This window comes from Nannobrachium achirus, assembly GCF_963921795.1.
Source record: "Nannobrachium achirus genome assembly, chromosome: 22".
Lineage (NCBI taxonomy): Eukaryota > Metazoa > Chordata > Actinopteri > Myctophiformes > Myctophidae > Nannobrachium > Nannobrachium achirus.
Window position 1 is genome coordinate 23,302,690 of NC_137829.1, and position 24,900 is coordinate 23,327,589.

The following is a 24,900-nucleotide window of genomic DNA, read 5'->3' on the forward strand; positions in this document are numbered from 1 at the left end:
TTTTGCCACCACACACTCGCGCCATATGTCAAATCGAACGGCTTACTCGGGAATCGTGGGCTATTACTTTTCTAAGAGAAAGGTTCTATAGTTTAATTGATATTAATTTATTAGTGAATTAATTTTCCCCATTGACTTATAATGGGAATCGCAAAAACTCACATTCAATTATTTGTCTCTCGCAAACCATAGGGGCTAGAGTTTCAAGACTTGGAGAGGAGGTTCATAATGATTTCAAGGATTAAATAAAAAATAATTGTGTCATTTGGCCGCATGGTGGCGCCATAACACCCCACTTTACGTTTTGGCCTGTAACTCTTGAACCGTAGGTCGGAAAATTAAAAATATTTTTCCCCTGGATTCCTTGGGTCATGACGCATCTCCCCATATAGGCCACGCCCATTTGCGCCATGATAGATTTTCCGCCATCTTGAATTTTCTCCAAAACACACTTTTTGCTCCTTTTCCTACATATTTTCTTCAAATGTCACAAAAATCGGTACACATGATCCACACACACACACACACACACACACACACACACACACACACACACACACACACACACACACACACACACACAGCTCCACTTCACACGGGTGTGATTTTTTTTTTTTTCTCCATAGTGACATAACAAGTAGCATATAGATTTATTCTTGCTTAATCTAAAGTGCTCTGCTTGGACCTATTCCTGATAATTGGACACACCTTTAAACCATGATCTCACATGGCTGGCTTTCCTCAGGGCAGAATGTGGAATTGGTTAAGGTATTGTGAATCCCCACAGCTGTTTCCAGACATGCAGGCAGTCCAAGGGCACAGCTGCTCACATGAATCCAGTGCTGAAAACGATGGCTAGAGGGATGGGCCAGCCTACAACAGACTCCCAGAAAATTCTGATTTAATTCTGAGATTGAACAAATGGACCTGAAAGGGTCCATTTGTACACTCTCAGAGTTAAATTAACACTCCGGATTTTACAGCACAGACGATAGAAGAGCATTAAGCAACAGGCCATGTCATGCTGAAACATTGCTCAAGCAAGATGTTATAATCCTGTGTCATATCAGCTGTCATTATAGAACAGAACACGCAAGACTACCTTTTAAGATTGTTTTAACCACCAGACCAAATCATTGAACCTCATTAAAACACAGCAACATTATTGATTTCTTTGTGGTTAAAAAATAATGCATTTCCCTTTGAAATGATCCTGACTGAGCAATAAGACTGTTATACCAGAGAAACCAGACTGTTTGGCCATGAACATAATTCCCACTGTAAGCTATATCAGAACATAGTGATAATACATAATAAATGGCTCAAACAATGCAACCATTTAAAAGTCAGTTTAATCATACTACTGTATACCCCATATCCCAATAATGATCCACCCTCAAGGATATTGGAATAGGTCATTCTTGCAGTGTCTCAGACTGAGGGTCAAGAGTGTAGTGAAATGAAGGAGAGAAAAAATATTGACTTGAAATAACAGTTTGTAGCAAACTGTTGCTGTTGAAGAAGCCCAACAAATATTTGACAATGTGAAGTCCTGAGTCTGACAGTGGCATTGAATACAGGGACTTTTCATGTGAGGGATGGTGTGCCTTCTGCTTCACAGAGCTAAATGAGACAAGATGGCCAGCATCCAGAGGATGGGGAATAATGGGTTGTCTTTGTTGCCCTGTCGTAGTCAACCCACTGACCGTAAATACCAATGAATGCATATTACTGGCTTGTTATGAAATCATAAACTCCAATTCATGAGTTGTTATGGATTGTTTTGAAGCAGAGTGTATACAATGAATGGGCAATGTTTTGATGTGCGGTGCCACTATTAAATATACTTCAGATGACTTATTGGATACAACCCACCTGAACACCAGTGGGAATGTAAGATATGCAAATAGGCTAGAAGTCTTGGCACTTGGTCTGTGTCTGTTGTGCACTCGCCCAGTCCATAACAGATGGGTGCCTCCCACACTCAGTCTGCATGGCATTATGAATTGCTTAAAATGAATTTGTTCTTTGTTATGCTTTCAATAGGAACTTTTCATGTCTCATGTGAATGAGTTAAGTCATCACGAAACCGATTGCTTGCATTTGTTTGACCTCTTTAGTCAGTGTTTGTCTTGGTTAGATGAAATCTCTCTGAAAAGTGTCCTAACAACAAGAGGTGGCATGTCATCAGTTGGGATTTGGACAGAACTGGACCTGTTTATTAAACAGTTAATCCATTTAGGCCTAGAATTATTGAATGCTTTAACTATTGAAAAATAGCAGATATACAAGCTTTTTTTGAGCTATTTTTGAAAAAGTTGTGAAAATGTGTGTGAATCTTTGAATATATGTATTTTTAAAGTGAACGTTTGTAAATTTTGCTTCTGGGTGGTCCCTGGAACTAAATATTTTGAGATGGGGGTCTGTGGCCAAATACACATCATTTTGGGCGTCCTTCACCTGAACAAAATTTTGAGAACCACTGATATAGAAACATAGGTTTTTCAAAAAACCCTAGAAGGATTCAAAAAACACTTATAGAATTGGGTCAAAATCGGGTCAAAATTCAAATTTTCAAGATAAAAAAAATAGCAGATCTACAAGCCCCCAGCGCAGCACTCGGTGCCGCACTGTGATCTTGTATATCTGCTATTTTTCAATAGTTAAAGCATAAAATAATAATACGCAATAATGCGTACCCGGTCTAATTAATTGAACTCTTCAGAGTTCAATTAACACTGCAGAGTTTTTCTGTGTATAGTTTTGACAACAACAACAACAACAATAAACAATAAATGCAAGGATTTAAGGCTTTAAATCAACGTGTTAGTGTACAAATCCTCCCAAGATGTAACTTTCATGTGCGCACATTCTTCTTACTCACAATATCAAACCTGTGCAGCAATTATATATTAACCACTTAAACCATACTGTAGTTCATTGACTGGGGTCCCCAGGGCTCTATACTTGGCCCCCTCCTTTTTTAGCCCTCTACACCAAATCTTTGTAAAATAGCAGATCATTGCAACGCATTTTGAATTTTTTCATCTCCTATTTCAAACGAATGCGCGCTTATTAAGACATTCACAGAATTGGGATGCTTACCTGCAAACCCATAATATAGTAATACACACCTGTAATTAATTCAGGCTCATAATAAGTACAATAGCTTCGCTCTATGCAGCTGTATCAAAACATTGAATGTCTTACTTTTGCAGTGAAATGAAAAAAAAGAACATAGCTACCGTATGTGTTTCAGTGCTTCATGTGACCAACAACAGGGGAAAAGCACACTGGTGTGCCTTTGGTAGATGCCTCAGTATACACAATGCTGCATTGTTTCAGAAGAAAGGACACAGTGTGATAGTTATAATTATGACTCAAGGGATAACTTTCTCTCTTCCCATGTCATCTTATGTAAAATGTTTGTCTCACAGAAAGCATCCACTTTGAATTGTCTACTGTTTTCCGTATATTCCATAGGCAGCTGTGAGTTTCCATGTGTATCTGATGGATTTTAGTTGACGGTCTGAGGAAAAGCCTGGTGGCTCGAAACGTTAGACAAGTAAACATGCATCTGGGAGCAGCAATATTGGTGTGCAGATCGTTTATTCTTATATATTAATTATTTTCTATCAATTGCACACCCCATGATGTCTTTAATTCATGGAGATTGTAGCATTCCTGACTGAGCCAATCATTTGATGACCGGGTCATCGGTCAATAGGAGACTCAGTAGGAGACTCTTTGAGTCTCACTCCGCCGGTCATCAAATTATTGGCTGAGGAATGCGACAAAAACTAAAGAAAACATGAATCCAAGGCTTCATAGAGTGAGTAATTGATAGAAAATAAGTCATTTTTTGGGTGAACTACCAGTTTAAATACCTTAAAGCACCTACTGTACTCAAATTCTACCCTCTTATCAAGTTAAAAGAAAAAAATGATTGTGCATATACTGGGACTGAAACACAACCGCTTGTTGTTCACTTAATGTTTGGCAGATGTTTACCATTTGTTGACCTTGCCAAGTCACTGGTTTGTCCTTGGGGAATACTCTGGGCAAGAATATTTGAGCTCCACTGAGATAAGGTGTGGGGAACGTAGACGGTCTAGCTCACAAGCTAAGATGACCTCCCCTGTTTTGGTTCATTAATAAAGAACTGAAAGATCAGCAAGGATTATTTGAAATCTCATCATCTGACTGGCAGACGTACGTATTACTGACTCTTTGACCTGCTGGCAGTCAGTCTTGCAGGGGTTTTCCTGGCCCAGAATGGGCCTTTGAGGGTGAGTATGATAGTAAGCATGATACCCCTGTGTTGCAACTATGTGCTACAGTAAAGGCATTAATTAACTCAACTTTACTTGACAGATAAACTACTTGACCATTTCATAAACTAAAAACATTATGATAGAGGAAATGTAACCCCAAGTACCTAAATGCTTTAATTCTATATTTTTTACAACTTTGGAAGAGGAGCGGGAGCCAGCCAGGTGATTGGCTACAATGATTTGTTGATGATTTGTCTGGCGCTGCCGGTGAGGATTAGTTCACTGAAAATATTGAGGGCGGATGTTTTGACGCGCCGCATCCACGCCACCTCCGCGTCTGGTGCGTTTCCCTTTACTTGGGCACCAAGGATACATAATGTTTTTATTCTAAATTCTTATCATTTTGGTGCAAGTGGTTTTTCCTCTATCCAAGAAAAGCCATGGTCATCATGGGCTCTTGGCTATGCTGTGGTATTAAGTGCTGTACAGTTTATATTGCAGGACAATGAGTGCCACAGGGAGCAATGAGTAGTTAATGAAAATGAGACAGATTTTAGCATATGGCTCTTATACTGTATTGAGAAGCTAATAACACCCTGTGGTTGGTACAGTCCTTGTACAGTATATCTACCAGACGTCTACTGTAAATAAGGGTGCCGAGTATCTGCCTTGGGAGTTTGTGTTTGGTTGCGCGTGTGTTGGAACCCGTTGTGGGAAAATGGTTTTGTTTTGCCTAAAATAATAAAGGATACACATAGGAAGTGGGGAGTTCTCATAGGGTCCCAGTGCTTTTTTCTTCTCCCTAATCTCTTTCCATCCCACACAGCTCCTGGAGTAATGGCCTTTCCAGACCCTCTTTAAACAGCTTGTGTTTACTGTGAGTGACCTCTCACCAAATTACCAGCTGTGGCCCTGGCCCTGTGTTTTGTCTTTCCACAGGGATTTTAGACCCCCCCCCCCCTCTTCTGTGCAACTCTTCAACCCCACCTCTCTGTCCAGTTCCCACTAACTATAGTACCACCACTTCCCTCCTTATAATCTGGGATTTGTGTTGCCGTTGAATGAGAGATCAATTCCAAAGTGAAAGTGTGTACAAGTCCGGCCACTGATGGCGAGTACCAAGACAGTTAAGCACTTTCAACCTGGTATTTTTTATTTTGGGCATGTGATTATAGGCACACAGATGTGTTAAAATGTGTATTTAAAACATTTCAAATATATATAGGCCTATATTTTCATACAATGAAGCATATAGGGCTTGAAGTGGTTCTCTTATTGTCTCCGCCAGGCCAAAGGCCTGGCTGAGACCATCCGTCCGTCTGTGTGTGTGCCCGTCTGCAGACAGTGAATCTCTGGCCTGTTATAGTGCCACTAGGAGGCAGATTTTTGCGAAACAACGTTTTTGATATTGCTCCGACATGTTTTGTCCAAACATCCCGCAAATCGGTACATAGTATCTCTATTGTCATGTGATCAAGATGGATCTGTCAGATTTTTCAAATTCCATCCTGATTGGCTAACATTGGCTTCCAAACTTTTCAGGATTGGTGTGTTTCGAACACAATGCCTCAAATTCTGAACACAGCGTGCAATTTCTGTGAGATTCAGCACGCACATTCCATTCTACTAGGAAGAAATGACACCCTTTTCACATTGGCCTGTTATAGCGCCACCAGCATTTTTGTAGCCTGAAGGAGCCAGACCCTTTCTAAGGACTAGAGGGGCGGATACAAATTAGCGCTGGCTCCCTATTGGTTCACCAATCTGTGTCCCCGCTCCTGCCGGCTCCCTATTTGATCACGGATCTGTGTCCCCGCCTCTACCAGATTCCTATTTGTACACCGATCTACAGCCCAGAGCCCCCCTAACGTCACAACATTTGGAGCCACGCCCCCTGCACTCTGGTTGTTTGGGGAAATGGAAGGTTGACTCCCACTTCCTATGCCTCAAATGCCAACAGTTTAGCCTAGGCTTTTCTTTTTGAGCCAAACGTAAAGGTCAAAGGCCAAAATAAAGGGTCTGGGTACGGAGGCTACACATTTTGTGAACAAAATGCTTCACATCATGAATGCATTGCCAAATTGTCGTGAAAGGCAAAGGCACCTTTTCCAGATTGGTCTATTATAGCACCACCAGGAGGCCACAATAACCTACCTGACTTGGCGGAGACCTGTGCTCCAAAGAGCACTTTTGCTAGCTCCAGAATGAAAGACATAGGTCACAGGAAAAGTATGCCTTGCTAAAAATAGGCATAAACAAAATAGGCTATTATATTACAATCAGTACGCTTTTAAATCTATAGGGTGTGCCAAATGTAGTTCTAAAAGTGGCCATTTCTTGGGTAAACACAGCCTAATTACACAGGTGTTCTGATTAGACTATAGCATTAGGCAATCAAACAATTGAAACACCTGTGTTTTTACCCAAGAAATGGCCGCTAAGGACTACAATGACGTAGGCGCTGGCACACACTATAGAGAATACTATAGTCAAATTATGCAAGGCATCGGCTTAAAGGTGATACACCATGCATTTAAAAAGTAGTTAAGTCATATTGTTTATGTCCCAAAAACGTTTTTCAAAAGGTTTGAGGCTAAATTACCACTCCTAAATAGAGAGCCTCTCTCATTTTTGAATGGCTCTCAGAGCATTTTCAGCTGCAGTACCACCTTTGGCCTGAACTGCGCCAGCACCCCCCCCCCCCCCCCCCCCCAAATCTTTTTGAAAAAAAAATTTTTTTTTGAAAGATTTTTTTTTTTTGAAAAAACATTTTTTTTTGACCTTTTTTTTGTTTTTTTTGTGATGACGTCACAATCGGCAGATGGCGTCACAATCGGCAGCAAATCTGGACAAACTGTTTTGAGAACCCGTGGGATACTTTTAACCTTCGCCTTCTCAAAACCAGAGAAAGACACAACGGTCAGACTTTGTGAGGATAGGTGCTAGTGGGACCCCAAAAAAAGGTTTTAAAATAGGAAAAGTGAAATTTCATGGTGTATCACCTTTAAGGGAAATGCCATGCTAACATTGTTGATTTAAAGTTTTCATTGTGCTTCAGGAAATTTGCATGAGTAATAGAGCATGACTGCTAGAAGCCAAGGTTAGGCTTCCTTCTTTTTGTTGCAAATATTCAATAGAACTATAGAAGGACTCCTTGCATAGACTTTTCCACTGCATATTAACTACTGCATGATCAGAACTGTACTATGTAGAGTGTACTGGTTTATATGTGGCATTTATCATATTATTAGGTAATGTATTTAATGTGAAAAGGTTTCCCATTTGAGGTTGTAATGTATAATTATTGTTTTGCAGCTATTGTAATGTGTTGACTAGATTAATGATGATGAAAGCATTAGAACGCTTGCCAGAGTGAACAGTGTCCCTGGTTTCACAAAGTGATACGTGCTGACAGGCCCTTTTCTCAGCCATCACTGTTTACTCTTTACATACAGTATCAACCATCTGTCTCTGTTGTAGAACTTTGTTGAGTTTTGAATATTTCATTAGCCATGCCTTTTCCTCGGTTTGGTTACTGAAACCACATTCTAAGTTACTATCACCATGTGTAAGAGATTTATAGAGCGTCTGTGCAAATTCAATCAAGTGAAACTGATATAAAAAACGGAGAAAAAAAAACCTTTGGCATAGCCATCCAAAAGCAAAACTCTTGATTACAAGTTATTTAAAATGGCAATGATGTAATGTCTTTATTTGTCTGATGTAATAATCTTCACATTCACACAATCAGCTCAAGCTCTCTAATTTGTTTTTGGAGTGCTTCACTGTACTACCAGGACAGAATGTGCGTCCTGCTGACCCAATCAAAAGCCGAATAGTGAAAATAGCTGATCTACAAGTTCACAACACGCTGGGATGCGTGCACGCAGAATCTGCTATTTTAGCAATTTTAGAAAATGATTTATTTAACTTTTAATGCCATGGCCAAAATAAGAATGCCAGGTTGAAAGTATAGTGCACACACCCATGTCATGGTGTGTTTCAGCGCACTGCTCTTCCGGCAGGCCCTGCCCACAGGTTTCATGTCTGTGCAGGGAGGTAAAGCTGCTTACGGCTTTGCTTCTTACTGACAGACAGTGGGGGAGTGCCTCTGCGTTGCAGCCACGCTGTGCTGCCGCTCTCCCTGCTGAGACTCTGTGAGAGGGCCTCGGTGACAGGGATTTAGGTACAGGAGACAGATTTCTCTGATGTCACCGATGGGGCGCGGCATTAAGGTAGACCTGTGGCAGCTATACAGATCTCTATCGCTCTCTCTCTGTCTGCCCAGGGGAGATACACTCAACAGCATGGGAAGTATTTAGGAAGAGGGAACCTCAGGCAAAAGAGGTAAGGCAGAATAATGATTATTTGGCAATCTGCTTGGATGAGTGTGTCTGTCTCACATGCAGTCACATGGCTTTCCAACTTTCCACTGCTTTTGCCTTGCTACGGCTAGGGCTAGGCCTTTACTATACTATACTATACTATACTATACTATACTATACTATACTATACTATACTATACTATACTGTCTTTATACAGCATAGCGATAGGCAACTGTAAATGCACTGGCTTACTCCAATTGGTATTGTAGAGATAGAGGTCCCTTGTAATTATTGGTTATAAGCCCCATCCTGCCTTACAAGCTTGTACCAAGCCTTAGATAATTACACTATTGAACACAAAACAAGAGATGGCCAACGTATGTATTTAGTGCACAAAGCGTCCGGGTTATGGTTAAGCTATGTTACAGTTTTGACATTTGGCTGAGATGGGGCATGCAATTGAGTGATAATGCTGTGGCTTGTTGGAGCCTGCACAGTTGACTTGTTCCACAACTGCTCTTAAGTAGAGGACTGTGAGAAACGGTGTGTTGTTTGAGCTCATGCATTGATGCCGTTGTTTCTTAAAATATGCTGGGTGTTGTCTGAAGGGGGACAGGAGCAGGAAGCTTCCTTTGAGAACTTGTTTGCACCTCTGTCCGTGAACCCACCTTTCCCCAAGGGGCCCACTATACTACTAGCAGCTGGCAGCTGACATACCACAGCAGCCAGGCCTGATAAACTCAAGCCTTTCTCAGAAACTATAAGAAGGTCAAATATGAATCCTAAACACTGCCTTTTTTTGAAAGTTTTATTCAGGTTTTTCACACAACACAACAAAACAAAACATAACATAGACATACAAACCCCACAAGACACACAGTAAAACATTAAAACAAAAAGAAAAACATAAACTGCAAAACAAAACTAAAAAAAGATGACAACTGTTTACATGACAATTCTAGATTCAAAATAGTGAAAATAGGCGATCTACAAGCACATGCGAGGCGTTGTGTGCTTGTAGATCGACTATTTTCATTAATTTTGTGCAATACTTGATGAAGTAGGGCTTTAATTGACCAAAAAACATACACATTTGAAACTTGGAGATACAAGGTTTCTGCCTGACAGTGACGACATTCTTGTACAGTGTTATATTTATTATTTCCAAGCCCTGCCTTAAGGACATTAATATTGATTGTTCTGAAGAATCTCTCAGAAATGCAAGTTCTGGTTGAAGTCCCACCAGCTGCAACAATGTGCAAAAGAATGTAAGGAATTTGGACATGTCTCTGTTTAACAGTTATTTATCAATAAGATCACTTGTCTATATTCTACTACTAGACAGATACTGTACATCCACTTGACTAATTGATATTATATACATACATACCACTAATGTATTCATATTAAATACTATGTGTTACTAAATGTTAGTGTTCACAATTACACCCCCCACTCCATATCTGTAGCTCCTCTCTCTGCCTCTCTTGTCACACTCACGCACATCTTTCACACAAACACACACACACACACACGCACGCACGCATGCACGCGCGCACACACGCACGCACACACACACACACACTGCTCTCTCTGGCTGCTCTCTCTTTTTCTCTCGCACACAGAACCATGGAGGTATTCCAAGTATTTTTGCATCAGAAACTGTATCTGGGGCTGATGTTTGATAGCCAATAGACAAAGAAGTGCTTACTGCTTACATGGACACACAAAAAGAAACATGCCCAAGTTGGAAATTTGGCTTCTGAGAATATAGGCATTATACTATAGAATATCAATTATTTCTTAATTATTTAGGCTTCTTTTGTCTGTTTGCGGACAGAGAAGAATCTGTGGGATACACTAGTGCAGTGTTTCCCAATCATGAGGTTGTGTGACCTATTTTGGGTCGCGGACCCGTGTTTGGGGTAGGGAGCGAGTGAATTCCATGTTCCTTTAGAAAGTTTCCTAAAATAATTAAAAACATTTTCAGAAATTGGCGGTGTCACAATGCGATGCGATGTGAGCTTGTATTTTGGCTATTGGCTAAGTTCTTAAAGCTACACTATGTTTTTTATTGAATACATTTTTATTTTGATGGTGAAGGGTATGTTAAAAGCAATATAACTAACACAACTGCAGTGGTTGTATTCGGTCTTCCTTCTGTCCCTCCGTCCGTCCGTCCGTCCGTCCGTCCGTCAGTCAGTCAGTCAGTCAGTCAGTCAGTCAGTCAGTCCCTCCGTCTGTAAGTCACGTCACGTCACGGCACGGCACGTCACCTCACATTTTTGGCCCTACTCTTATCTCTGCCACCGTTAGCCCCTCAGTTTCTCCCTGGAGTAAGAGGTGTGCTCTATTAGCCACTTGTGTGGGTGAACTGGGTTTGAATCTGGAGTGGCACATTACGTAACGTTACTGAGGGCAGCTTAAAGTGCTTCATTCATAATGTATTGTATTTTTGTACGTCCGGGTCCCAGGGAGACACCAAATCTTTCGGGTCTCGAACTGAAAAGGTTTGCAGTAGTCGCAGGGTACAGCCAGGCAGCACTAGATATGTAATTGAAGTTATTACAATTTGGCTAGACCCCAACAGTCTTTATCACAGTTGCTGTATGGTGAGTAAAGAGGACTCTTATTGTGATGCTGTGGTTCTCAGGATTAATCTATGATGAACCATAACACATGGTACAATGACACAAGGCCTGTTATTTCCTGGAGGTCTGTGATCATCTCTTACAACTGTGCGTCCTGTGGCATTGAAAGGGCTTGTTTGTGAGCATCAGACCTCCCTGGGAAAACCTGTGAATGAGATCTCAGCCTCGGGTCAAGCTGCAACACGTTTTCCCCTTATCCAACACACCCAGAGCTTCTGAAAAACATGGGTTTGGACTGTAAAAACAATACGGCATCCGTCTCCTTGTCTGTCATCTGCCTCAAGGTTCAAGGTTTCTTTATTGTTACGTTGTATACGGGTACATACTGTATATTTTTGTTATGGTTCCTCAGACATTGTAGCACCAAAAATAATAACAGTTTTCTATTTACATTTTACATGGCTGGGTTGGCTTTATCCAAAAACATATCCACAAACATAAGGCATTAATTCTGCTTGCGCATTTTCAGATAGATTAATATTTTGAACATCCACTGCTATTGTGTATATTGTTATTTATTTTGAAGATTTAGCATTCGTATTCCAAAGGATTCACACCCAGTCCAACCATAGCGCTTCATTGCACAAAGTTAATGTTATATAGTTTAGTATGAGAAACCGCACATCATGTGTATCACAGCATAATATCTATGTCAATTAAATAAATTGACCCATTAGGTTCAGTAGTAGCTGCTACGAATGCCTATGATAATGTGATGAAGTGAGACAACTTATTACTTGCGCCAGCAGAGCGCGCAAGTACTGCGTTCGGTGTATCATTCTGTGCATCCCTGTGAGTCTGTGTTCATGTCATCCAATGGGAAAACCCTTGAAAAACCGTCACCAACTTGGTGATGTCACCAACAACAAGTGCGACCTGGCATAAATAGCAATGGCACAAGTTGGCACCTCTGCAGAGTGTCAACTTGCCCATCCACATGCATACAGACAGCACCGAACAGCACCGATCGCAGTACTTGTACGCACAAGTACGCCTAGGCCATATATGGCCACGAGTGCATGAGGCGCAAGTTGGCATCTCGACAGAGTGCATTTTTGGTTTGTAATCTCATTGAGACAAATTGACCTAGAATGGCACAGTGTGTGTGTGTGTGTGTGTGTGTGTGTGTGTGTGTGTGTGTGTGTGTGTGTGTGTGTGTGTGTGTGCGTGGGCGTGGGGGGGGGGGGCACGGTTTAGTTGACATACATATTCACGTCAAAAGAAAATAGTAAACGCCTGCACACATACTTCGCTGCATTTATTCATTTTAAAAAGAGACCTTTCTCAATTCTTGAGAGATGAAATGTGGACCTTCTATCCTTCAATCAAGGCAGAGGTGAAGTGTGTGGGGGAATTTCTTTCTTTCTTTCTTTCTTTGTAATTGGATCATTTGGGGACTTGGGGATGGGGACTCCCTGTAACACAAAATAGACAAAGCAAGTGGTGAGTGCGTGTTGCCTTCTACTTAACACTGATTTGTTCACGGTCATATCTAGAGGCTCCAGACCCTACTGTGACCGTGGGCTTTATATTATTGTTTATGTAACACTTTTACTTCCTAGTCTGCAGTGCATCCTGTTCAGTGGGCTTCCTGGGCTCCTGGCAGTAATCCTATTCTATTATTTCACAGAAACCTTTCAACAACCTTTTGCTGTTATACCAATGTTACTGAAAGTGACTGCAGAGATAAGCAGCGATATCATTGTGCCGCTAATGTGTTTGTACACATTTCACTGTAGGGTGCTATAGGAAATGGCTTTCAAGTGCAAAGTGTATACTGGCTGGAGAATGGCAAGCGACATTAGAGCTGTGCAGCAACTTTGAATACGATTTGTTTGTGTGCTTGTCTGTGTCTGTGTGTGTGTGTGTGTCTGCACGTATGTGCTTTCATTTATATCATTGTGTTTAAGGACAGGAACCCCCTGGAGAAACTAATAATCCTTTCCAAGATGTGGCTTAGTGGGGCCTATAAACTTTAGACATTGTTCAAATTCCTCTTTGGAAGTAAGTTGTGCCCCCAGAAGAGACTGTGTGGGTTGTAGTTTGCTTGTAACTAGTTCATGAAATAACTTACATTTATACATACTTTCATTGAGATAAAACATTTGTTTTTAAAGAAACATGCCAGACACAACAAAAGTATTAAGTATTAAAAACTGAGTATTAACGTAACTCTGTTAGTGTAGAAATGGACCCATACAGGTACATTTGTACAATTTTCAGAGTTCCATTAACTCCATTTTACTGTGCAGAACTAATCCAGCTTTACAATGAGGATCCTATTCACATAATTTTTAAATGCTGTTTAGAAGAATACAGCTCTCCTCTCTTCCCAGGGAGCCCAATCTATTTAATATGATAATGGTGTAATTAGCTTAGAGGGCAGACTGCTTCACAGTAAGGATTTCCTATATGGTAACAGATGGCTGGCTCTTCAAGCCTAGACTAAATTAAGTCAGACAGTTTGCTTGTCCAAGACATTTTCTGTGGTTTACATGTTGGTAGATTGCTGGTTGTCTCACAATTGCCAGGATTCTCAGACAAACATTCAACAATAACCACATCATTATAATATCAACACAATCACACTAAACTCGATTCACAATCACTCTCTCAGAGTGAGGTTTACTGATACAGTACATAATTATACTAAACTTACCTTGTACAACCAAAATGAGCTGTCTACAGTTATTTAAACTGAGATCACTTCTCTATGCTGTATTTGTCAGTCTCACATGCCTTGTCTCTTTCACTGCAGGCAATGAGTAAATCTCTCCACTTGAGTGTCTTGTGACTTGTTTGCAAAGTGGACTTGAGCTCTTTCATGTAATAGCCTCTCTGCTTACTTTAACATGGGGAAGAAAGGATTCCTTTCATACTGTCTGATGCAGTTTGATTTTCAATCAGATTGTTGTCTAAGATTGCACAGACCTTTCTAATGAAATTATAAATAAATAAATAAAGACAAGTGGTATAGGCATAGAATCTACCATTTGTCACTTGTTTTTCTAACTGGTTAAGTTTGAATGTCAGTGTGTATGGAACGGATGCTACCGTATTGTGATAATAATGTGTTTTTCTTGTCATCCCAATAACAGGGTGTCAACCAAAAGCAAAGCCCCATCTCCACCAGTACTAAAGAGCCTGGACTCGCCTGGCTTCTCACAGAAGTACCCAGGATACCCCCATCTGACCATGGACCAGAGAGAGAACCAAGATGTCTCTCTGGTGGTCGTACTACCTGGCGGAGCGGAAAAGACAACCACGGTCCCTTGCAGGTAAGACTGCGCCTTAACCCATTTAGACTGGGTATAGATATCTGTGTCACCACTTTAACCATTATTTCAAGCTTTAACTACTATCACTGGCCATCTGGCAGTGAAGTATATCGGACCAGTTACCCATATATGGAGATCCATGTACTGTACGGTATGTGGAGATATGCTGTGAGAGCCCAAACATGCTTACTCAGTTATTCGTTATGTGAAAGTCAGTAGCGCTTTGGAGGCCGGACGCGACCGGACGGCGTGTGGTCGAAAAATTCCCACACGGACGCACGGACGGCACCGAACGGTGCACGACCGTGTAAACGCGTGCATACCCCCCGCGAGAGCCGCGACAACCCCCCACCCCGCGAATCTGTGATAACTACAAGCAATACTTTAATCAGTGGCTACTACTTTGCATAACAGGTTTCTAGTGGTGAATGTGTGAGCGTCCTCAAGCCCCCTCTATTCATATGGATATAGCCTACTACTTTAACACCTAGGTTTCCAGCTGTGACTGCATGTGCATGTGTCGATGTGTGTGTGTCCTCATACATGGCTCCATTTAGTGTTTGAGATTAGTTCAAGGCAAACTTTGTATCTCTAGCCTACTGCAGCGCTGTATTTTCTAAATGAATTAAAAGAAAGTAGAACATAAAATCTTAAGTAACAATGGAAATGTAATTAAGACTAGAAAACTATTGTTTTCCCACCATTAGATCTGCTGACATCCTTTCTATCTAAATAGCCTCTAGAGGCGCGTGCACGTGACGTCAACAAATGACTGTCCGCCCGGAAAAGAAAATCCCATGCACCACTGGTGAAAGTCCTATGATGTCTATGACATCTGACATCATACCCTTTTATGCCCATACATGGAGATCCCTGTCTGTAGAACCAGCCACACAGATATGGTCTGTCTTGGCCATATGTCTTGGCCATATGGATTCTTTTAGTGTGGTATGTGGCCCATGTGGCCTCCATATATGGGCATTCATATATGAAATCCTGTTAGATATGGGCTTAATATTGATGACATCAGGGAACTCCATATATAGGCATAAAAGGGTTTCTGTTAGTGTGCCATCACAGTGAAGCCAGAGCGTGATGTCAGAGGAGCGGCAAACCCAATCTGTTAAGAGTGGTTCCCCTGACATCACAGCGATGTCAGAGCATGATGTCAGAGCGACAAACCCATAGACCTGTGATGTCACAGTGATGTGTCAGGGAAACCACAGTGTCAGGCGTGACCTACAGAGATACATGGACAAGATGTGCCGGTTTTCATAGTTAACTGCGACCTATGGTCGCAATTAAAAAATAGCAGATATACAAGCTCACCGCGCGGCACTTGACTTGGTGCCGCGACTTTTTTCTAAATGGTTAAAGAAATAGATTCATATGGGACTCATGAATGGTATCAGCTATGCATATTCCAGTGTAAGTATATTTAATATTATACAATAATATACGAGGAATTATTGTATTATTGAGGAAAAGGACATAGTACATAGACTGATAGGCTTTAAAGACAAACTGTTTGGAGCTTTAGCTGAGACACTGTATCATGATCATACTTGTATTATGTCATCCTTGCAAAAATGTGTTCCAGAGAGGTTGAGTCAGAGAGGTGGAGCAGCTGAAGTTGTGGTTTTGGTTAACAGTACGTGTGCCATTTAAAATAAAAAATATATTGGCTGGACTTCTTTCTAGTACTATATGATTACCAAATGTGAAAATACAACAGTAAGGTTTCATGCACCATTGCGTCGTGTAAACTCATGGCTTAATACAAACTGGTGCATATTCAGTACAAACACATGTACCGGTATGTACTGTATAGTGGAAGTCTCACACTGTTGGATTTGAGCTGTAACCACACCATTTAATCAGATCAACATGTGTCAACACATCCACGTCAATGAGGCCTTTTAGAACAAGGTCTTTGTGTCCTAGACACGCACACACACACACACACACACACGCATGTACGCATGCACACGTGCGCAAGCACACACACACACACACACACACACACACACACACACACACACACACACACACACACACACACACACACACACACACACACACACACACACACACACACACCATCAACACCATCGAGTTTTTCCATCAACAAAGTTTATTCATGATATCATTGTTCTCTCCTCAGCTCACAATGCACATTCCCTCATATGTATCTGGTGCCCCTTGGCCTCTTGTGAAACAGCTGAGGCCATTTTAATATAAAAGGATTAGGCATAACATTCTTCACCTTCTTTTCTCTTTCTAAATGTGTTCCAACTGCCTGCAGACTTCAATGAACTCTTTATGTTGAAGATTAAATGTTTGACGTTTGATGTTGTATTTCACCCCATGTGTATACTCAATACCGTAGTCCCTGTTACTGCTAACCCTCTACTAAAATGTGTATTTTTTTTCTTTTTTCCATCAATATACTTATTACATTTTTTTTACAAGCATAGCACAACAAAACAACATGACAACATAAAATCAGATAATACAATCACTTAAACTGACAAAACAAACCACAACAGAAGACATACGTTAAATACATAAACAAATTAAGAAATAAAATATAAAAAATAAGGGCACTTAGTCTGGTATCACCATCTGAGTCCTAATGGCCACAAGACCAAACATCTGCAGAGAGTCAACTCTATTTACCTGACCAGGAACACACTACGCCTCCCTCAACAGGCCAGGCGCCCCAACCTGTAGGAGTCACTTGTGCTGCAACAGAGATTGGCCCTCCCCTGCTGGCTTCTAAAACATGAACACAGCCAATCAAACCCATGTGATGGGCAGTTACTTTACCCTTGCGTGCATGGGGTTTTAATGTTAATCTGATATTGTAAATACATGTAGACACATTTGCTTGGAAAAAGCCTGGGCCATAAGGATGGCAGTTGTTCAGTCTGCCGGTCCGTCCGTCCGTCCGTCCATACTACTGGTTGTACGCCCTCATGCTCCCCATGGCCCCTACTGACGCTGGATACCCCTGCTAAATGCCTAAACTGTAAACTGTAAACTGTAAGGCATTTCCTCTAGCATCACCATTAGGCCTAAATGTCAAATTGCATACAATTCAATTGCATACAATATTTCCATATTAGATGATCAAATTGCCATGACAGTTGCTTAATTCACTCTACAACTGATTCTGGTGACCCCATGGTCTCTTCTTTAGCACAACCCTTAGGCCAAATGTACAGCTTGCATGCAAGATGTCTCAAAATCTAATGAGTTGGATTGCTAAAATGTCAACTTTGCACACAAGATATCTCATACGCCAACAGGCAGATTGCAGGATTAACCCTACTGATTTTGGTGACCCCATGGCCTTTCCCCTAGCTAGTGTTATCCTTTGGTCAAAATTACTGGTTGGTTGTAAGGAGCAGCACAGCCTCTAGGGGCTACACGCAGTGCTTGTATCACTCGTTAATGTTTTTCTTTATATTATAATATACAGTATATCTTTCACAAGACTCATTACAAGTGCAATTACCTTGTTAGAACTAACCACACAACAGACAGCTACACATAAAAACTGTACTTCCATGATGCTTTTCCACTGTGACAACCAAGCATGTCAAATTATATATTTTATTAGATTCCTAGATGACTTAATGAGGATTTGCTATTTTGCAGTGAGCCAATGGCACTAAATCAGACTTGCCCAACATTACACCCTCTGATGACTAACACCGAGCTTGTTTTTGTTTGGGTGTGTCTGTCTTGTCTTCCAGCAAACCCCTAATGGATCTCCTTGTGATGCTGTGTGCCAAGTATCACCTGAACCCTTCTAGCCACACCTTAGAGCTGGTCACCACCAACAGAAATCACATCAAGTTCAAGCCCAATGCGTTGATAGGAACATTGGAGGCAGAGAAAATACTGCTCAAGCCAAAAGGAATGGAGGATAAGAACAAGAAAACCAGCCCACAGATGCCTGAGGTACTGATGTCTCAAGTTTATGACTCACGTTTTTGCTGGCATAAACATTGTCATCTTTCATTCCCACTAAATAAACTGTACAGTATGTCAAAGAGGCTTCCTTTGTTTTCTCAAGGCGACTGTTCGGATGGTGATAAACTATAGGAAGACTCAGAAAACGATTCTACGAGTCAATCCCAGAGTCCCTCTGTCCGAGCACTTACCAGCCATCTGTGAGAAATGCGAATTTGATGTGCAGACGACAGTCTTGACAAGAGATGTACAATCACATGGCCCTTTGGATTTGTCCAATTCTCTCAATGATTATGCCATAAGGGAGGTATATGCAAGGGACACAAAAGGTGAGAACGAATCGCATTCAATAACAATTACCATTGTATAGCCAACACTAGTATGGGATGAGATTTGTTTTACATACAGCAGGGGTCTTCAACGTTTTCAGGCCGGGGACCCCCAAACTGATGGGGAGATGGAGCAGGGACCCCCTACCACCTCGTAGGGTGGGGGGTCGGGGCTACGACATATTTTTTTTATTTTAAACATGTACAAGTTACAGCGAGCAGGGTGGGCCGTACCACTACCATTTTTAAACATACTACTTATTAACCGAGAACCAATGTCAATAATATCAACAATCTGTCAATTGCATAGTAATCATGTATTCAAGCTATTCAAAATGGATAGAATCATGATTTATTTTTTAACATAAATGTAAAAAAACAAAAAAACAAAACAAAAAAAAAACATTTTTGGATTTTTTTTTTCCTTTTTTTTCTTTTTTTTAAGCAATTATTTCGCGGACCCCCTGCAGTACCTCCGCGGACCCCCTAGGGGTCGCGGACCCCCTGTTGAAGACCCCTGACATACAGGAAGCATATTTGCTTTGCATTGTTTTTGTAAATACACAATGTATTGTTTTACTGCTGTACTACCTGCTGTCCTCTCACATGCAGACCAGCCTCCCTCACCTATCTGTCCAGCCTCACCAACTCTTTCAGGTACTGTAGCTCAGCCTGATTCCAGCATTAATATACAACTTGTGCACTTCACATGAACAATGTCACCAAACCATATCAACACTGTTCTTTACAGATACAGTGACTCCAGGCAAAGATAAAGTCCAGAAAGAGAAAGAAAATAAAGGCCTTTTCAGCATGTTTAGAAGAAGCAAGAAAACATCTGAGCAGGTAGATCATGGTCTATATACAGCACATTGGTTCCTCATTTTCACCTGCTATGAGAATACATAACGACTCAGCTGATTTATATGTACATAGGGAGGGTTGATTTCTTTGGGCTGCCATTGGTTGAAGCGTGACTTTTTTTTCTTTTTGGAAATGGGCCTCTTATCATGACCTGACTGGATGTTTGTTCTTTACAGGGAAGGACAGCCAGCGCTCCAGCTTCCCCAGTACTAGTGAGCAAGCCTCGACCTCTCAGCATGGCCTTGCCCAGCACAAACTCCTCTCCGTTCATCTCCACCACCGCACCGATTGACACGCCAAAGAAGAGACGTGCGCCCCAGCCCCCTATTCTTGTGTCCCAGAGCTGCCCCTCAGACCTCAGCCCTCGCCAGAGACTCAACTCTGAGCCTGAGGCCCAATCCGATAGTGACCAGGTAAGTGACTATTGACAGAAGGGAGTCACTCTGGCTGCTTGAGAGCTTCAACTCTTTAACTGCATGGATAGTATATTTTGGGAATGACTTTCTTGTTTGGGTGAATTGATTGCTTTAGTCAACTCACTCAAAGTTTGTGTCATCGGTAATGTGGAAGTGTAGAAGTCTTAGTCAACTCATCCATGGTCTGTCTCATCTGTATCGTTTGTGTCCTCTGTAAACTGTCTTGTAGAAGTGTGTATAAGTCTTAATCAACTCAACCATGGTTTGTGTCCTCTATAATGTAGAAGTGTGGTATAAGTCGAGGATCCTCGGCTGAGTCTTCCCTGAAGAGAACCAAGCGCAAGGCTCCTCCACCCCCTGTTGTTGTCCAAGATAAACCTCTAAACGGGAGTTCACAAGGTTTGTTGTTGTCAAAAATGTCTCTATGTTTATCAGTGGAGTATTGACTGATTGCATTTGATTCTGTTTATTTCAAAGGTAGTTTATGAATGTATAAAGAAGGAAAAACATTGGGATATTGGGGCATTTGTACTTTGCCCTGAAAGTCAACAAATCAAAGCCATAGAAAGCCCATGTTTTTTTTATTCAGACTTCAACAGTTCCTTTCCATTTGACTCTTTTGCCACCTAGTGGTCATTCTGAGACAGTGACTCAATAAACTGAAAAAGTTTTTTAAGATCATTATTTTGTAAAAATGCAGCAGTCAAAGACCGGGGGATGATTTTAAGTTGGCATTCTGTTTAAAATTGCAGATTTTGATTCATCATTGGAAGGCGAGTGAGAATCAGTAGGGTGCTGTTGCTGCTTCCTTCTTCCAGCCTATGCCTGCTTCTGTGCTGTCTGTTTCACCTCTTCAGTCCTCCAACATTTTGAACTGTTTTTCCTCCTTCACCTGCGCTTTGACCTCTACTCTGTATCTGCATGATACCGACCTTGTTGCCACGGACTTTATAATCTCCCAGTTTCACTCTTTACTCATCCAATACACAGACTCTCATAATTTTCAGTTCATGCTCATGAACTAGTTTTTTGCAATGACATCAGATTTATGTTTTACAACTGATATAAAAGATAATGTTCCAATATAAACGGAAAAGGCTCAAAGTAGGCCTAATCCTTGATACATTCCAATTGTCTTCTTTATACTGAGGATTATGTATTTGTTTGTCTTTTGGATTCTTTGTCCACTCATTCTTTAAATCTTTTCATTGTGTTTTTCTGTACTCTATTACTCTACTATTTTCTTATTGTCTTTAATTTAACAAGAAATTATGTAAAGCAGTGCTCTACATAATTTGTATGAAATTGTATGTGCCTTACTGTTTCATAAATCATTTCTGTATGTTTCATAAATACCAGACATGATACAAAGATATCTGAAATTAGCTGTTGTTTCTGTGTTGAGTAGTGGACAGTTTACAGGTCAATTCAGATAATGTTGTTTAAGTTTCGTAACAATATTTTGAATTGATACATTGATACAGTCATCTGCATGTATCAAAGCATTTGTCTTACAAACAAGCATTTTGATTGGAACTATTCACCAGTAATAGTATGTAATGTAATAGTAAGTAATACCATGTAGCCTAAATCTGATATATACACACAGACACTTTCATTCTATCTTGGAATTTATGTTCAGAATGGAAATTATATAGATGGGAACTGGGTTGTCAATGCTGTTGCTTGATTACATACAGTATGGTTGACTTGTTTCTCAAAGTGCATTATAGTTCAACTATTGCAATATGGCAGTGCAGACAGACAATCCTTCATCACATGTAGCTGACCTAAAGAGATCATTTTCATGGACTGACATGATGTGTTGTGAATCAATCTACCAGGCCCGGTGGCACAGGGGGGCAAAAGGGGGCCGGGCCCCCTCACGTGGACCACCTTTCCCCTCCCCCGCGCATCAGCTAAACCCTAAGCCATTGTTTCCTGGCGCTGGGCTTGCTGTCTACATGTTTTGACAATTCTTCATACAGAGTGTCACATTTATTAGCTATTCTTTCTGTATGAAAGATACTTGAACAGCTGTGTGTGTCCCAGATTTCGTAAATATAAAGTGTCATCATAGATACTCTACTACGCCCTGTATGTAGCATAGTATATACACTATATACATGATCATGTTTTGCCTTATTACTCTTGATATTTCATAGAGAGATCAACTTAAGAGGGACACCTCACTAGCTCAGCGGTAATACAAGTTTGAGCTACAGTGAAACAAACTGAGCAGTGAGCACAGTGAAAAGCATCTGCTTTTTATTAAGCAACTTTGAATATTCTAGTGCTGAATTAGAAAGTATAGGTGAGGGAATTGGCATGCGGAAGATATCTTCATCAGGTGGAACTTGCTCTTCAGAAGAGATGAATATTAAGGGTGCTGTAACACAAAAGAAATATGCAAAATGGCAACAAACCACTCCATTCCCATTGAAAAGCATTGGCAGAATCCACCCTCATAGGTAGAATTAAAGTTTGGTGTGACCGTTAACTTTGTCCTAGTTAATTGGGTAGGTATAACACAATTACAAATATTCTTTTGAATTGATTCTACATATTGCCCTTAAAACGCTTTTTGGAAGGTTCTGCCAACAGAGTTGTACTGTTTCTCTTTCACTCAATATTAGCTATTTTACTTTCATAGGATATCACCAATTTACTTAAAGGGCCACTTCACCTCTGGGACAACCGACCCTATCTTATTTTATTGTTGTTTGTCTGTGTTTTTAGATATTTTAGTATTTCAGCATGACTAGTGATGCATTTTGCATCATCAGTGATGCCACTAGTACATGCTGAAATACTAAAATATCTCAAAAAACTGATTGAACACAAAAAATAACTCAGGATTGTGTCGATCGTGTCCCAAACAATAATAAAATAAGATCGGGTTGTCCCAGAGGTGAAGTGGCCCTTTAATTGTTGGCTTCAGCTGGATCGGCACAACATTCAATTCAACATACAGTATGTTTTCTGTTGAATAGTCCTTCTCAGCTGTCATACCTGTCTCAGTCTATATATCTTTGGTTGAGGTTTTCTGTGCTGTTGTTACAGAGAGCTCTGCTAATAACACACTGGAGGAGATTGTGGAGCAGGAAGAGAGCACTGCCTCCATCGTCTCTGGAACCGTGAGCGATGTCCAGGGAGACAACAGCAGTCTCAACCTGTCCGCAGACGTTTCCTTGGACCAAGGTTATTATAGTTTTGCATTTATTTTTATTTTTATTTTATTGCGACCGTCAGGGAGCAGTTTACTATGAAAACCTCCACCGGCCGTCCGTCCGTCGGTCGGTCGGTCACACGTCACACGTCACACCTTTGCCCTGCTCATATCTCCGCATCAGTATATAGCAGGGGTCTTCAACAGGGGGTCCGCGACCCCTAGGGGGTCCGCGGAGGTACTGCAGGGGGTCCGCGAAATAATTGCTTAAAAAAAAGAAAAAAAAGGAAAAAAAAAATCCAAAAATGTTTTTTTTTTGTTTTGTTTTTTTGTTTTTTTACATTTATGTTAAAAAATAAATCATGATTCTATCCATTTTGAATAGCTTGAATACATGATTACTATGCAATTGACAGATTGTTGATATTATTGACATTGGTTCTCGGTTAATAAGTAGTATGTTTAAAAATGGTAGTGGTACGGCCCACCCTGCTCGCTGTAACTTGTACATGTTTAAAATAAAAAAAATATGTCGTAGCCCCGACCCCCCACCCTACGAGGTGGTAGGGGGTCCCTGCTCCATCTCCCCATCAGTTTGGGGGTCCCCGGCCTGAAAACGTTGAAGACCCCTGGTATATAGGGCTTGTTTGTTTATTGTATGACATCACGCCACATCATCAGCTGTGGACTCTGTGATGTCATCGTATCGCATCAGTATATAGGGCTTGTTTGTTTATTGTATGACATCACGCCACATCATCAGCTGTGGACTCTGTGATGTCATCGTATCTCCATATATGGCCATCTCCGTATATGGAGATATAAGTCGTCCATGCCCAAGTATGGGCTGGTGAGGTCAGACTTTGTGTGATGCGTAGGTTATCTCCATATATGGAGATTCAACATTCCAGGCAATGCTCTCTTCCCTGGTGAGAATTGCCCCTTTATATAGGGCTTGTTTGTGTATTGTATGACATCACGCCACATCATCAGCTGTGGACTCTGTGATGTCATCGTATCTCCATATATGGCCATCTCCGTATATGGAGATATAAGTCGTCCATGCCCAAGTATGGGCTGGTGAGGTCAGACTTTGTGTGATGCGTAGGTTATCTCCATATATGGAGATTCAACATTCCAGGTGTAACTATGGCTACCCGTATGACGTGAGAGGTGGAGGTTGTGATATTTGTGGAGATAAGCGACCAACGGTCGCTTATCTCCCGATTAGGGAGTCTTACTGGTATATATATATATATATATATATATATATATATATATATATTTTTTTTTTGAGCGGTGGTCACACCGTCTCCATAGCGTGGCCGTGTGTGTAGGTATGTATGTTTGTTTGTATGTATGTATGTATGTATGTGGGTGGGTGGGTCTGTATGTAGCCTCAAGCCTGTGGTGTAGTACCTTTTCTGACCACACATGTTAAGGGAGGGGCGCTGTTGTTCAGGCCAGGCCAGAACAGGCAAGGCACACTCACACTCACACACACGCACGCACGCACGCACGCACACACACACACACACACACACACACACACACACGCGCGCGCACAGACTCCACCGCTCAGTTCACACGGGTGTGATTTTTTAGTTTAAAG

General features: G+C 41.1%; 1 protein-coding gene across 3 annotated transcripts in view; it reads left to right on the forward strand.

Moving 5' to 3' along the window:
* cobll1b (cordon-bleu WH2 repeat protein-like 1b) overlaps positions 1-24,900 on the forward strand; it is a 33,170-nt gene that overhangs the window by 2,628 nt on the left and 5,642 nt on the right. For all 3 annotated transcript variants that reach the window (XM_080752564.1, XM_080752563.1, XM_080752565.1), the window contains exons 3-10: positions 14,350-14,529; positions 18,291-18,498; positions 18,614-18,839; positions 19,452-19,496; positions 19,591-19,685; positions 19,880-20,116; positions 20,404-20,518; positions 23,183-23,320. In XM_080752564.1, coding sequence (XP_080608690.1) covers positions 14,350-14,529; positions 18,291-18,498; positions 18,614-18,839; positions 19,452-19,496; positions 19,591-19,685; positions 19,880-20,116; positions 20,404-20,518; positions 23,183-23,320 — 1,244 coding nt within the window. The remainder of the gene's footprint in view (positions 1-14,349; positions 14,530-18,290; positions 18,499-18,613; positions 18,840-19,451; positions 19,497-19,590; positions 19,686-19,879; positions 20,117-20,403; positions 20,519-23,182; positions 23,321-24,900) is intronic.